General features: G+C 38.2%; 1 protein-coding gene across 8 annotated transcripts in view; it reads left to right on the forward strand.

The window, feature by feature from the left end:
* Window positions 1-14,694, forward strand: part of Hecw1 (HECT, C2 and WW domain containing E3 ubiquitin protein ligase 1) — a 413,125-nt gene that overhangs the window by 212,992 nt on the left and 185,439 nt on the right. For all 8 annotated transcript variants that reach the window (XM_017600485.3, XM_017600489.3, XM_017600487.3 and 5 more), the window contains one exon: window positions 1,480-1,649. In XM_017600485.3, the coding sequence (XP_017455974.1) occupies window positions 1,480-1,649 (170 nt within the window). The remainder of the gene's footprint in view (window positions 1-1,479; window positions 1,650-14,694) is intronic.

A 14,694-nucleotide genomic window follows, 5' to 3' on the forward strand; every position in this document is an offset into this window, starting at 1 on the left:
GAACAAGTAGCCTTAGGCTAAGAAACCAAGCCAAGCAAGCAATAGCTAACTGTTCAACAAGTAGCTTCCCTCCATGGCCATGCCTCCGCTACTACTTAAGTTCCTGTCTTGACTTCCTTCAGTGATGGGCTGTGATCAGGATATGTAAGCCAGGTAATCCCTTTCATCACCATGTTGGTTTTGGTTCATGTTTTAAAATTGCAACAGAGAAGCGAGCAAGGACACTAAGCAAGGCCCTAAATATCACAAAGCTGACAAGACATGAGTCCACTCTGAGACTAGAAGCAGCGACAAGGATTCTAATAGTAACCAGCTGGACAACCAAACTGGACATTGCCAAACCAAAACTACAAAACTTTTCATGAAGAAGTAGTGAAAAATTTGACTGGAAGGATTTGTAGAAAAAAAGAGGAAGAACAATTGAGGAACATACATTAGAAATAGATCCCCCTCTCTACACCATGAAATCGTGCATACTCAAACATCTTAAGTAAGACTGTTCAATTGCCAAGATCTCCTCTTCCTAACACCAGAGTTTCTTGTAATTTTCATCGGTGATGAGTGCCTAGCCTCACAGAGGTGTGTTTACTTTTCTTTCTTGGTTTTCTGCTCTTTCAAAACTTTTTTTTCTGTGTATCCTTACTCAATGAAAGTCACACTTAGGGTAAAATGACTGCCCTTGGTTTCCTTGTGTCTTGACCTTGCAAAACAACTTTCTAATATGAGCAACTAACTTGTTCTAACAAAACAGCTTTGATCTAACATGTCTCCCATTAGTTTTCGTCCATGTCCACCATCCTCCTCTCACCCATTCCTATCCTCTTAATCTGTTAGTGGAGCACTGGAAATCCAGTCCAGTAAGGATCAATGATCCTCTCAGGAAAAGTAATATGTCCACAGCGCCATTTAAACTGGCATAATAAGACAAAGATTTCTTTCCCAGACACAGTATAGGCCAGGAAATGTTCCAAATAGTATTCTGTGCAGATACAAATCAGACTTTGTTTGTAATGGGAAATAGCCTAAACATTGTATAAAACAGAAAGTTTCACATATATATTAGTTACTTTTCTGTTACTGTAATAAAATAGCATGATCAAAAGCAATTTACAGAAGAGTTATTTTGAGATCATGATTCTAGAAAGATAAGAGTTTGTTGTGACTGGAAGGAATGGCTGTAGATGGCTAGATCAGAAAACTGGACGATTCTATCTTCAACTGTATATTCAAGCAGAGAGTGAACTGCAAGTAGGGTGAGACTACAGACTCTCGAAACTATCTTTAGTAACGCCTTGCACCTCTCAAAACCTTGCAAATAGTGTCACCAACTGAGGACAAGTGTTTAAATATCTGAAACTATGGACGACATTTCTCATTTAAACCAGCAGAGCGTGTTTTGGATTGTTTGTTCTTACACAGGACCTATAGATACTCAACCTCATTAAAACATGCTTAAGTAAAATACCATTTATTTTATAGATTTCCAGGCCATGGGATTGAAGAAAGGGATGTTTTTCAACCCAGACCCTTATCTGAAGATTTCCATTCAACCTGGTAAACATAGCATCTTCCCGGCCCTCCCTCATCATGGACAGGAACGGAGATCCACGATCATAGGCAACACTGTAAACCCCATCTGGCAGGCAGAGGTGAGTGTTAGGGAGTGGGGATTCTGAAAGGAAGATGAAAGATCAAAATCAAAGAAACAGTGATAAGCCCACCTCTGTGCTCCTCTTGTTGTGGAGCACAGATTCGGGTCTTGAACTCATGGCCATGAGATTCAGGCCTTACCAGGGAATCATGTTCTCTAGGGGCTTCAACTCCAGGGTCTGGAATTACTGCCCAGGCAGCACTAAGTAATACACTGTCACTGCTACTCTGAATGTAACGGCAGAATTTCTACCTTCCAGCCCAAAATTCAATCCAAGCTCCAGAAACAAATAGAAAAAGGAAAAAAAAAGAACAATAAAACAAACAAACAAAAACCCACAAGAGAAAAGAGAAAAGAAAAAGGAAGAAAAATCTTTAATAAGGCATGGCTGAGGTTGTGATCAATGCTTGACAAGGACCAGCCTTGATCTGAACGTCTCACAATTTATACAGATTCTTATAATCTTACATAAGCTTTCATCTGCAGGTGATTTTTAGGTTCCCGCCAAAAGGTACATTTTCTGAGCAATTATCAATTGGGACTTTTTTCCAGCTAACAAGATCTTTTGCTTATTCAAAGAGCTGTGGGAATCAGCTCTCAAGACCTACAGCTGTGCAAAACTGGCCTTCCCTCAAGGCTGTCTGGAAAACCTTTACCTTTCCAGATCAGAGCGAGCAGTTTGCAAGAGCAGCTTGTAATAAAGCAGAACTAGGCAGAATTTAGCCAAACATAAGTCAGAAGTGTAACTTTAATTCACTTTTTACCTTTTTCTGTTCTCTAGGTTAGTTAGTGTCTAGGTTGGTTAGTGTATTACCTAACTATCCTAAAGTTGCATCTGAATAACAATGGAGGCAGAGCCTTTCAGACACTTCTTACTTCAATGTAACTGAATGTTTTCTAAGCAAGCTTACTAGTAAATCCCTCTCAATCATATTTAACCAGTGTTAGAACTTGTTGCTTTTTCTGCCACATAGCCAATGGTTTCTTTCCTGATTCAGATCAGATGCCTCAGGCAGGAAAACACATTTAAACATGATTGGTCCCATTTCTTCATAGTTCACCACCAAGAGCTTCCAATATAAATGTGAGCCTCTATACAGCTTCCAAAGATACTAAAGTCATCAGCTTCCTGGTGTAGACAAATCATTAATCTCTAAAGTATTTCTGATTTGCTTACACCTTGCTCGACTTAAATAGGTATGAAATGTAAGCCTTGGTGGCTTGAATAATGGTATGAAGCTTGCTTACAGTAGTAAATAATTCGTTGTGTCAGGAAAGGACCTTTTGTACTTTTAAGTGTGTCTCCTCCACTAGGCGGGAGTATAGGAGTTCCTCAACAAAGCATGGATTGTGCTGGCCCTCACAATACCTACCTCCTCTCCTTGAGAATGTGTGGGAACTGGTTATAGCCTGCTCAGCTCCTTGCTTCTCATCTAATCATTTGAGAATATAGCCTGACATCTGTATGGTTGGTAGCAAAGCTGAATGAGCTGTAATACAGAGGAGCTGTGCAGACACAGAACTTGACTCAAACCCTAACCTGACCCGCTAACAGTTTTGTAAGGCTTGAGTCATCAGTTACCCTGTGAGCCTTGTAATAGCCTCATCCATCTACTCATCTCTAGCTGTAACTGATGGATGCGTACACCACCTAAGGCACTTACATCACATATTCCTTCCCTTATTATTCAGAATAAACTGTCCTTATCACCAATGTGGAATTTTTTTTCAAACATCATAAACAAGAAAGTGTAGTTAAATATTTGGAAGCAGGCTTGTTTCATTGTCTCTTGAGTTGTACCACCTTCTTGTTAAGTTTAATAACCCTTTCTAGGCTCCCCAGAAAGATTTTTTAGATCTTTGAAATAGAAATGGAGTTACACTTGAGCTACTATTAAGTTAGGAACAAATTCTAAAACACTGAAAAATGTACTATTATAGAATATTGAATTTACAGTGACATGTTCCTTTAATCCCAATTATTCTCACCAACAATTTCTGAACTACTTACTACATTCCTGGGGATAGCCCAAAATGATACAGCAATTAATTGTATCTGAAAAAATGAGCAAGTTTGCCTAATACATTTGTCACCAAGGTATTATAAGTCTTAGAAAACAGTTTTAAAATCCATACTACCTAGATGGTTTAGGATTCAAAATGTCAACTAGGATGCACTTAACATTTTAAAATATATGAGTCCTTGCTTTAAAATGTCTTTTCCTCTGGCAATATATTGAAAAATGTTCTTAATCTCTGTCCTCGGGTTTGGGCATTACTTTTTAAATGCTACCATTGAAATTAATTCAATAATTCTCATCAAAGACCTGTAGCTTAGATAGACATCGCTCACCTGTGCCTGAGGCCTTGGGTTCCATTCCCAGTGCCACAAAAACAAACAAAATGACATACAAACTCACAAAGCATCTGGCAGCTTAATGCCAGGAAAACACTGATGCTTTACCTAGATAAATCCTCAGTCTTTGACAACTGGTGCCAAATGTCACACAGTAGATAGGGTTATCTATCTATCTATCTATCTATCTATCTATCTATCTGATAGATTCTGCTTTAATACATCTGTACTTAATAAAAGGATTAAGGAAAAATCTAGATACTTACCAAAGTGAGCGTTTATTCTCATTTTAAAAGCAATTTTTTTAGAATTTTATACAATGTGTTTGGATCATATTTACCCCATCCCCAACTCCCTATAGTGATGACATTTTATCTATCCACCAAACTCTGTGTCCTCCTTCTTCTTATGGTCATCAAGTCTAATTTGCTCTATGTATATAGACTTAGGTGTTGTACTGGCTGGTTTTGTGTGTCAACTTGACACGAACTGGAGTTATCACAGAGAAGGAGTCTCAGTTGAGGAAATGCCTCCATGAGACCCAGCTGTAAGGCATTTTCTCAACTAGTGATGATCAAGGGGAGGGGACCCAGCCCATTGTGGGTAGTGCCATCCCGGGATGGTGGTCCTGAGTTTTATAAGAAAGCAAGCTGAACAAGCCAGAGGAAGCAAGCCAGTAAGTAACATTCCTCCATGGCCTCTGCATCAGCTCCTGCTTCCTTACCTGCTTAAGTTCCAGTCCTGACTTCCTTTGGTGATGGACATCATGGATGTGTAAGCTGAATAAACCCTTTCCTCCCCAACTTGCTTCTTGGTCATGATGCTTGTGCAGGAATAGGAACCCTGAAAGACAGATGTGCTATCTACCTCTGGAGCGTTGTTGACTCTACTCTTAAGAAAATGGATTCTCTCTTTTCCAGCAGCTATCTGGACTAAGGGTGGGACTTTGTACCTGCCCCCTTCTCCATGATAAAGTTCAGTCTAGCTTGAGCTTGAATAGATTTCATGCATGCTGTCATAACTGCTGTGAGTTGACACGTGCAACTTCCATTTGGTGTCCAGCAGACACTGTTTCCTCACAGTTATCCGCCACTTCTGGCTTTTTCACTAGGAATACTGAGCCTTGAAAGGAGGGGCCTTACCCTTGAAAGGAGAAGCAGGGGGCAAAGACTAAGGGTTTGTGCACACAGCTCATTACATCTCTAAGGGTTAGGAAGCCAAGATCGTGTGCTAAACATGGCCAGTTTTCACACTCTAGCTCAACGCTGATGGCTTTGCCTCTGCCTCTGAAGTCCCATGTGCAGAAGTTTCCACAACTTCCCAAAACAAAGCCACTGGGTGAAGATAACGATGAAGTATTCAAACTCATGAACCTGTAAGGAGTGTTACATGTTAAAACTATAAAACCTTTCTCTCTCTGTCTTGTTTCCTCCATTGTTACACTCCAATGTTTTCTTAGTCACTGTAGGCAATGGTCCCCATAGCACAGAGGTAAGAATTGTCCTCAAGGGTTTTAGTGTAATTAGTGGCTTGTATGATTTTATCGTCACTTTTCTTCCATATGAGCGTGTGGAATCATTCACTGTATTTTTGTTTTGCTTTGGTTTTCCCGTCAGAAACATCAAACTGCTTTTCTGCATGTTTTCTTTTGTTTGTATTAGGTTTTTGTGTAATTACCTTCTGGGTTAAGTTTAAAAAATGAAGTAAAATGAAACAAATGAAAAGATACAGGTAAAGATAACTACACAATTTCTTCATCTCTTTCTTCCTTCTAACCTCCCTGTCTTAGTCAGAGTTTTTATTCCTGCACAAGCATCATGACCAAGAAGCAAGTTGGGGAGGAAAGGGTTGATTCAGCTTACACTGCCACATTGCTGTCCATCACCAAAGGAAGTCAGGACTGGAACTCAAGCAGGTCAGGAAGCAGGAGCCGATGCAGAGAGGTCATGGAGGGATGTGACTTCCTGGCTTGCTTCCCCTGGCTTGCTTCCTCTTACACCCTCTTGCATTTATGTCCTTTTTCTTTTATTATTGTTACACATGTGTGAATAAATATAAATATAATCAGCCACATTTATTTAAGTTTGTTTGTGTGTTTACAGTTTGAATGCCAACTGCTTGGTGGTGTTTAAGTAGGGGTTTAATAGGGAAAACTAGTTTGTCCTATCTCAGAAGTCAGCCATTAACTGTAGTTCATGATGCCAGTTTTCAGAAAGAGCCTGACTTCTTGCAAGGTATGATTTGATCATATGCAATACATCTTCAAAAAGTCATCCAAGGACACTCTATGACTGCCTTTAAATGAAGCATTGTCCCTTTCTGTTCCCTGATAACACACACCTCAAACTCATCCTCTCCCAGCCTCTATTACCTGAACATAGCCCCTTAGCTCAGGCTGAACCTCCCTGTCCACACTAGAATTGGGTCTGGTTTGATCTTGCACAGTTCTTGTGTATACTGTGAGTTCATACACATAGCCGCTTTGCATGTATGTCTGGAAGATGCTGTTGCCTTGTGTTCACCCATTGCCTCTTTCTCTTCTGCTCTTTCTGCCTCCTCTTCCACAAATCCCTGAGCCCTGGGCTCAGGATGCAATGTGGAAGGACTATGTGAGGGCTGAGCATTCCACAGTCTCCCTCTCTGTGCTCTGGCATCATGTGGGTCTCTGTGTAAATCACCATGCACTACAAATAGAACTTCTCTGAGGAGCATTAATCTACAGGTAAACACAGGGCATTACGATTTGATATAATTCTATACAATACTCTACCAACTCAGCAGAAAAATAGCAGCAGGTTCTTCACTAGGCGATGTAACTTGCCTGTCTAGCCACAGCTTCTTGTTCTGATAATGGTGCCAGGAATGAGTTTCATCTTGTGGAATGGGATGAAAATCCAATCAGAAAGTTGTTGGCTGCTCCCATCGTTTTCATGTCACTTTGCTCCAGTGAGTGTGTCTTGCCAGTCCAGTCATTATTTAGCCCAAGTGGTTCAGCTGGGTGAGGTTGATGACTACGTTTCATGTCTGGTTGTGTGCATATCACACAGAACTATGGAAGCTAGCCAGTAGGGATGACCCTTTCAGACCAATACCAGCTTGATTTCTCCATGATCTGTTAAGCATATGGCGTTCAGCAATTGTATCTTACCCTCCACTTCTGTAAGGTAACCAATAACATTGCCAATAACTGTAAAGCCTGGACATGTCCAGGACCTCACTGGCCAAAAGAGTTTAACTCTGCCTAGCATTGGGATTTTAGTTTGTTAGTGGAGTGTTGTGTTGTAACTGCCTTTTAACTATGTATGTATGTATGTATGTATTATGTATGTACATATGTACATATATGTATGTGTGTATATATTCGTATATATGTGTGTATATATGTATATGTATAATATATGTTTAATGTGCATGTGTGCATATATATAGTTCATATATCTGTATATGTACTTACATATGTATGTATAGTTCAAGGGTAAGCATCTACATTAGTATGTTTTCATATGACTTGTTTGAAAGGCCTTCAAGGTTATTATTTGTCCCCATATCCCTTCCTCTACCCCATATTCCTCTCCTCCAATCCAATTTAACTCTTCTTGTTCCATGATTCTACTCGATGCTTTATACTATTGGGTTTGATCTTCTTTCCCTTGAAATCCCCCCCATTTCCTATTACCAATTCCCTGATCTCTAGGGATAGTCCAAATGAAGAACACATCTGATGAGTCTGTATGACCTCACAAAGAATGACTGATCCCAGCTCTATCAATATGTGAAATTAATTTTTTTAATTTTTAATTTTTTTAGATTAAAATAGTTTATTTAGTCACTCCAAAATTTCTCCTATACTTACCTTGGTCTCTTTCAGTTTCATGGCCTATTTCTCTTTCCCCGTTGCTACATTGTCGCGCCCACCTCGACCGGCAAGGAAGACGCAACACCGTTGGATCCTTCTCAATCAGCCTTTATTGTAGGAACACCTAATTGATAGTACGGGGACCCCGGGGAACAAAGGCACTCGCCTTAAATACAAGACAGGCTGTGGCTGTAAATTTGTCCACTGGGGATTGGTGGAGCATGAAATACCTATTTAGCATGAATATCACCCTGGCCTTGTAGGTGCTGAGGGTCTGCCAACACATGCGCTGTAGGTGTTTACCACAAACGACCACCGGATGTCGGCGCCATCTTTAGCCGCTCCCTACACTACATGAGCACAAGCATTTTTGTTGCTGAAGATCCTGAGACTTTAATAGCAGCTAATATTAATTGATCATATGTGTGTACATGTGTGTGTTTATGCCAGCACCCATACTCCCATACAACTGCCTTATATACATGTTTGCATACCCTGTGTAAGCCTTTCTGTCTACTGTATTCCACATCTCTAGTTACATATTTTCTATAGTCTATTGTTCCCTTTCCCATACAAAACAACAACACTTTCTAGTTTCCTGGCTTCTACTTTTAAAAGCCAAATTAAATATGTAACGATATTTAAAACTAGGAACCATATGTTACCTCACTCAAACAGTTCTATTCTGTTACCTGAAATATTCGTGGTTTCACTATTCTTTACAACTAATATTTCACTGAGCATGTGTGTCATATTTCCCTTATCCATTTATCAGTTGACAGACATCATCCATTTCCTGGATATTGTGTGTAGAGCAGCAATGAACATGGATATGCACGTATATAATAATGGGATATAATGTCCTTTGAATGTATACCAAAGATCTTGGTCCTGTGTTAGTTCTATTTCTAGTTTTTCAAGTAACTGATTTCCAAATTGGCTGCACTAGTTCACACAACACAACAGCATGCAAGAATACTGCACTCCCATAGGCATGCCAGCCTCTGTGGTTATCTGGAATCCCAGTAGTTGTTACTTTGACTAGAATAATATTAATGTGGTTTTATTTCCCAATTTTTTGGTTGCTAAGTATGCATACCTAATTTTTATTTAATATTTTCCATTTATTTGGTCATGTTTTCCTTCTACTAATTAGCCCCAATCTCCCCCACATCAGAAACCAATAGCATAAGTTTTGATTTCCTAAAAACTTCTTACCTACAATAAGTCACAATTTCCTGAAGTTTCTAACTAATAATAGAGTGAAACTCATTCTTGTGCAGAAGCAAGCTAGCAGGAAATCTCCAGTATTCTTGGCTGGTGGTAACCCCCATATATGTTACTTGGAAACAAGGGCCCATGAAGTGGAAAACACCTAGCTCGGGCAAAGAAAGGCATAAGCAGGTCGGGTGGCCTGGGACAGAAAAAAAAATATATATATATATATATAATCTGAATCATTCTGAATTCGTATGTGGATCAGTACTGTTGTGTCTAGAAGACTTATTTCCTCGGAGTCATTTGACTCTTCTGGTTTTTACAATCTTTGAACCTCCTATTCTGCGTAGATCCCACAGCCTTGAGGAAGGGACTTTGATGAAAGCATCCCATTTATGACTGAGTGCTTCAAAGTCTCTCATTCTCTGTACATCATCCAGTTGTGGTCTATGAAAATCTCCTCTAATACGAGTTGAGCAAGGCACTGATCTATGGTTATAGCAGGAGTCATTAGGAGTCATTTTATTGTTATGGTCCTAAAGCAAAAGACTAGTCGCAGGTTTTCCCTGTGACCTATTTAGCTTCATGTTCTTGGAATGGGTTCTACCTCATGGAGTGGATCTTGAATCTGATCAGAAAGTGGTTGATTACTTCTATAACATTTGTGCCTCTATTGCCAGTATATCTCAGTAAGGTCATTTTTACGTGTACCAGGGATTGTATCTGATTATGATTACTTTGCCCCTCTAGTAGTCTGTAGAGTAACTTATAGTACCATGAAGTTACAAGTAATAGAAGTTGCTGGTCAGTAGGAGTGAAGCTTCTAGTTAGAGACCAGTTCAATTCTCAATGTTTGATGACATAAGTATTGTTTTCAGCAATAGGGCCTTACCATCAGGTTTTACAAACTTTGTAAACATAACCTTATAAAATGGCTTGTGATGTTTGGGTGATTCCATAAGACCCCGGAGAATTCCATAAGAATTGCCAAAATCAATAAAACAAGTGATTTTTAAGTGATGGCACTGGAGGGTTTACATGGTGGCATAAACTGTCTAGATTGGGAATTGTCTTCCCTATAATTTGGTAATTTCAAATATATATATTTATACAGTAATAGATATATTACTATAATAGCTTGTTTCATATATATATATACATATATATATATATATGATGTGATTTTCATGTGATTTTTCATATGGCCTTTAGTGTTATTTGTCCATCCCCATTTTCCCTCCTCCTTGTTCATCTCTTCCCTCTTTATCATCATATTCCAGTTTTTGTCTCTACATAACTAATAAACTCTATGTTCCCTCCCTTGGGAGATCTTCTCTTACCCTTTAGTCCCTTACTAACCTCTAACCTCTGTGGTTAGTTAAATTATGGCATGCATACTAAAGGCTTAAAAGCTAACACCTACATATAAGGGAAAACATATTTGCCTTTGGGGGGCCTAGGTTACCTCATTCAGAATGATTTTTTTCCTAGCTTCATCCATATACCTCTAAATTTCGTAATTTCATTTTTCTTAGTAGATATACCACATTTTCATTATCTGTTCATCAGCTAATACACTAGGTTGTTTCCAATTTCTTGGCTATTATGAGCAGTCCAACAGTAAACAGAAATAAGCAAGTATCTCTCCAGTAAAATCTAGAGTCCTTTAGATATGAGCCGTTTAGATATATGCCCAAGGGAGGTATCACTGGCTCTTGAGGTACATTGAGCCCCAGCTCCCTGAGGAACCACATTGATTTCCAGAGTAGCTTTACCAGTTTATACTTCCGCCAGCAATGAGTAAATCTTCCCATTTCTAAGCATTCTCTCCCACATGTGCTGCCACTTGTTTCATTGATCTTGGTCATTCTGAGTACAGTAAGATGAAATCTCAGAGTAGTTTTAGTTTGCATTTTCCCTGATGGTTAAGGATGTTGAAATTTTCCTTGTTTCCCAGCCATTTGTGTTGCATCTTTTGAAATCTGTTTATTTCTATACCCCATTTTTAGTTGAATTCATTATTTTCTTGAAGTTCTTATATATTATAGATTAAAAAAATGTATCTCTCACAGATGAATAATTGGAAGACTAGTTTCATTCTTTAGCCTGCCACTTTGCCTGAATGATGGTGTCCTTCATTATGAAGGAGTTTTTCAGCTCCCATACGGTTCATGTATTAATTGTTGGTCTTAGTGCCTGAGCAATCAGGGTCATGCTCAAAAGTTCCTCTGCCGATGAGTCAAGCTCATTCCCAGGCTTTCTCTCTCTTAGTTTGAGGCCCTTGCTCCATTTGGAGATTTGTGCAGGGTGGGTCTATTTTCATTCTTCTACCTGCAGTCATCCAGTTTGATAAGCACAATTGGTTGAAGATGCTATCTCTTCTCTAGTGTGTGCTTTTGGCTTCTTTGTTTAAAATCAACTGTTCATTGATGTGTGAACTTATGTCTGGGTCTTCAGTTCGATTCCATCAAAGTGTTGGCTTTCATGACAATTCCATTCCTATACATTTGTAGTGTGATTGAAATCTGGAGTGGTGATGTCGCCAGCAGTTCTTCTATTATTCAGGATTGTTTTAGCTATCCTAGATTTTTAATGTTTCCATATGAATTTGAAGATTATTTTTCAATTTCTATGGAGAATTTTGTTAAAAATTTTATGGGGATTGTGCCAAATCTATATATTGCTTTTGGTGGAATGGCCATTTTCACAATAAAAATCATACCAATCCATGAGCATGGGAGATCTTTCATCCTCTGGTGCTTCTTCAGTTTCTTTCCTCAGTGCTTTAATGTTTTTATAACACAAGTCTTTCACTTGCTTGGTTAGAGTTAACCCAAGGTTTTTTTTTAGCCTATTGTGAAAAATAATATTTTTCTAATTTCTCTCTCATATAAGAAAACAATTAATTTTTGTAAGTTAATTTTTGTATCATGCTATTTTGATGAAGGTGTTTATTAGGTATAGACATTTCTTGGTGGAGTTTTTAGGGTTACTTTTGTATACCATCATATCATCTACAAATAAAGATACTTTGGCCTCATTCCTTCTTATTATATCTCCTTCTGCTATCTCATTGCTCTAGCTAAGACTTCAAGCACTATATTGAATAGGTATGGAGAGAGTAGACACCCCTGACTTGTTATTGATTTGAATGAAAATAATTTTTATTTCTTTTCGGTTTAGGCTGCTGTTGTCTGTGGGCTTGCTGTAAATTGGTTTTATTATGTTGAGGCATGTCTTTTGTATATGTATGCCCTCCATAACTTATGGAATGAAGGGACTTTGATGAAGACCTTTTCTTCATTTACTGAGATGACCATGTGGTTTTTATCTTTCAGACCGTTTGTGTAGTGGATTATATTTATTGGTTTATAAATTTTGAACCATCCCTGCATTTCTGGGATGAAGCCAACATGATCATGGTGGGTAATCTTTTTGTTGTCCTCTTGGATTCAGTTCGCAAGTATTTTATTGAATTTTTGAATCTATGTTCACAAGGAATTTTGGTCTATACTTTATTTATGTATGTATGTATGTATTTAATAGGATCTTTTTGTGGTTTTTGTTTCAGGATAATAGTGTCTTTCTAAAATAATAGTAAAATGTTTCTTCAGTTTTTATTTTGTGGGATTTTTCTTTGAGGAGTATTGCTGTTAATTCTTCTTTGAAAGTCTGAATAGATTATGTACTGAATCCAGAGAGTCCTGTAATTTAAGGGAGATTTTAATTACTGCCTCTACTTGTCTAGAGTTTATGGGTCTGTTTAAATTGCCTAACTGATCTTGATTTAAGTAGCTCATTTTTATCCAAAATATAGCCATTTCCTTTAGGTTTTCCAGTTTTGTTAAGTACAAATTTTTAATGTATGTCCAGAAAAGTCTCTGATTTTTCTTCATTTCTGTTATGCTATACCCTTTTCATTTCTAATTTTATTTAATTTGGAACTTCTCTCTTTTAGTTAATTTGCCTATGGGACTATTAATTTTGGTGATTTTCTCAGAGAACCAATTCCTTAAAATCCTATTCTTTCCAGGACTTCTATCATGAAGGGGTGTTGAATTTTGTCAAATGCTTTCTCAGCATCTAATGAAATGATCATGTGGTTTTTATCTTTCAGTTTGTTTATATAGTGGATTACGTTGATGGTTTTCTGTATATTAAACCATCCCTGCATGCCTGGGATGAAGCCTACTTAATCATGATGGACGATTGTTTTGATGTGCTCTTGGATTCGGTTTGCCAGAATTTTATTGAGTATTTTTGCGTCGATATTCATAAGGGAAATTGGTCTGAAGTTCTCTTTCCTTATTGGGTCTTTGTGTGGTTTAAGTATAAGAGTAATTGTGTCTTTATAGAAGGAATTCAGTAGTGCTCCATCTGTTTCAATTTTGTGGAATAGTTTGGATAGTATTGGTATGAGGTCTTCTATGAAGGTCTGATAGAATTCTGCACTGAACCCATCTGGACCTGGGCTCTTTTTGGTTGGGAGACCTTTAATGACTGCTTCTATTTCTTTAGGAGTTACGGGACTGTTTACATGGTTTATCTGTTAATGATTTACCTTCGGTACCTGGTATCTGTCTAGGAAATTGTCCATTTCCTCCAGATTTTCAACTTTTGTTGAATATAGGCCTTTGTAGTAGGATCTGATGATTTTTTAATTTCCTCTGATTCTGTTGTTATGTCTCCCTTTTCATTTCTGATTTTGTTAATTTGGACACACTCTCTGTGTCCTCTCATTAGTCTGGCTAAGGGTTTATCTATCTTGTTGATTTTCTCAAAGAACCAACTTTTGGTTCTGTTGATTCTTTCTATGGTTCTTTTTGTTTCTACTTGGTTGATTTCGGCTCTGAGTTTGATTATTTCCTGCCTTCTACTCCTCCTGGGTGTATTTGCTTCTTTTTGTTCTAGAGCTTTTAGGTGTGCTGTCAAGCCCCTGACAGGCTCTTTCCTGTTTCTTTCTGCAGGCACTCAGCGCTATGAGTTTTCCTCTTAGCACAGCTTTCATTGTGTCCCATAAGTTTGGGTATGTTGTACCTTCATTTTCATTAAATTCTAAGAAGTCTTTAATTTCTTTCTTTATTTCTTCCTTGACCAGGTTATCATTGAGTAAAGCATTGTTCAACTTCCATGTATATTTGGGCATTCTTCCCTTATTGTTGTTGAAGACCAGCTTTAACCCGTGGTGGTCTGATAGGACGCATGGGATTATTTCTATCTTTCTGTATCTATTGAGGCCTGTTTTATGACTGCTTATATGGTCAGTTTTGGAGAAGGTACCATGAGGTGGTAGAAGAAGGTATATCCTTTTGTTTTAGGATAGAATGTTCTATAAATATCTGTTAAGTCCATTTGGTTCATGACTTCTCTTAGTCTGTCTACGTCTCTGTTTAATTTCTGTTTCCATGACCTGTCCATTGATGAAAGTGGGGTGTTAAAATCTCCTACTATTATTGTTTGAGGTGCAATGTATGTTTTGAGCTTTAGTAAGGTTTTTTTATGTATATAGGTGCCCTTATTTAGAGCATAGATATTTAGGATTGAGAGTTCATCTTGGTGGATTTTTCCTTTGATGAATATGAAGTGTCCTTTCTTATCTTTTTGGATGACTTT

This window comes from Rattus norvegicus, chromosome 17 (assembly GCF_036323735.1).
Source record: "Rattus norvegicus strain BN/NHsdMcwi chromosome 17, GRCr8, whole genome shotgun sequence".
NCBI lineage: Eukaryota > Metazoa > Chordata > Mammalia > Rodentia > Muridae > Rattus > Rattus norvegicus.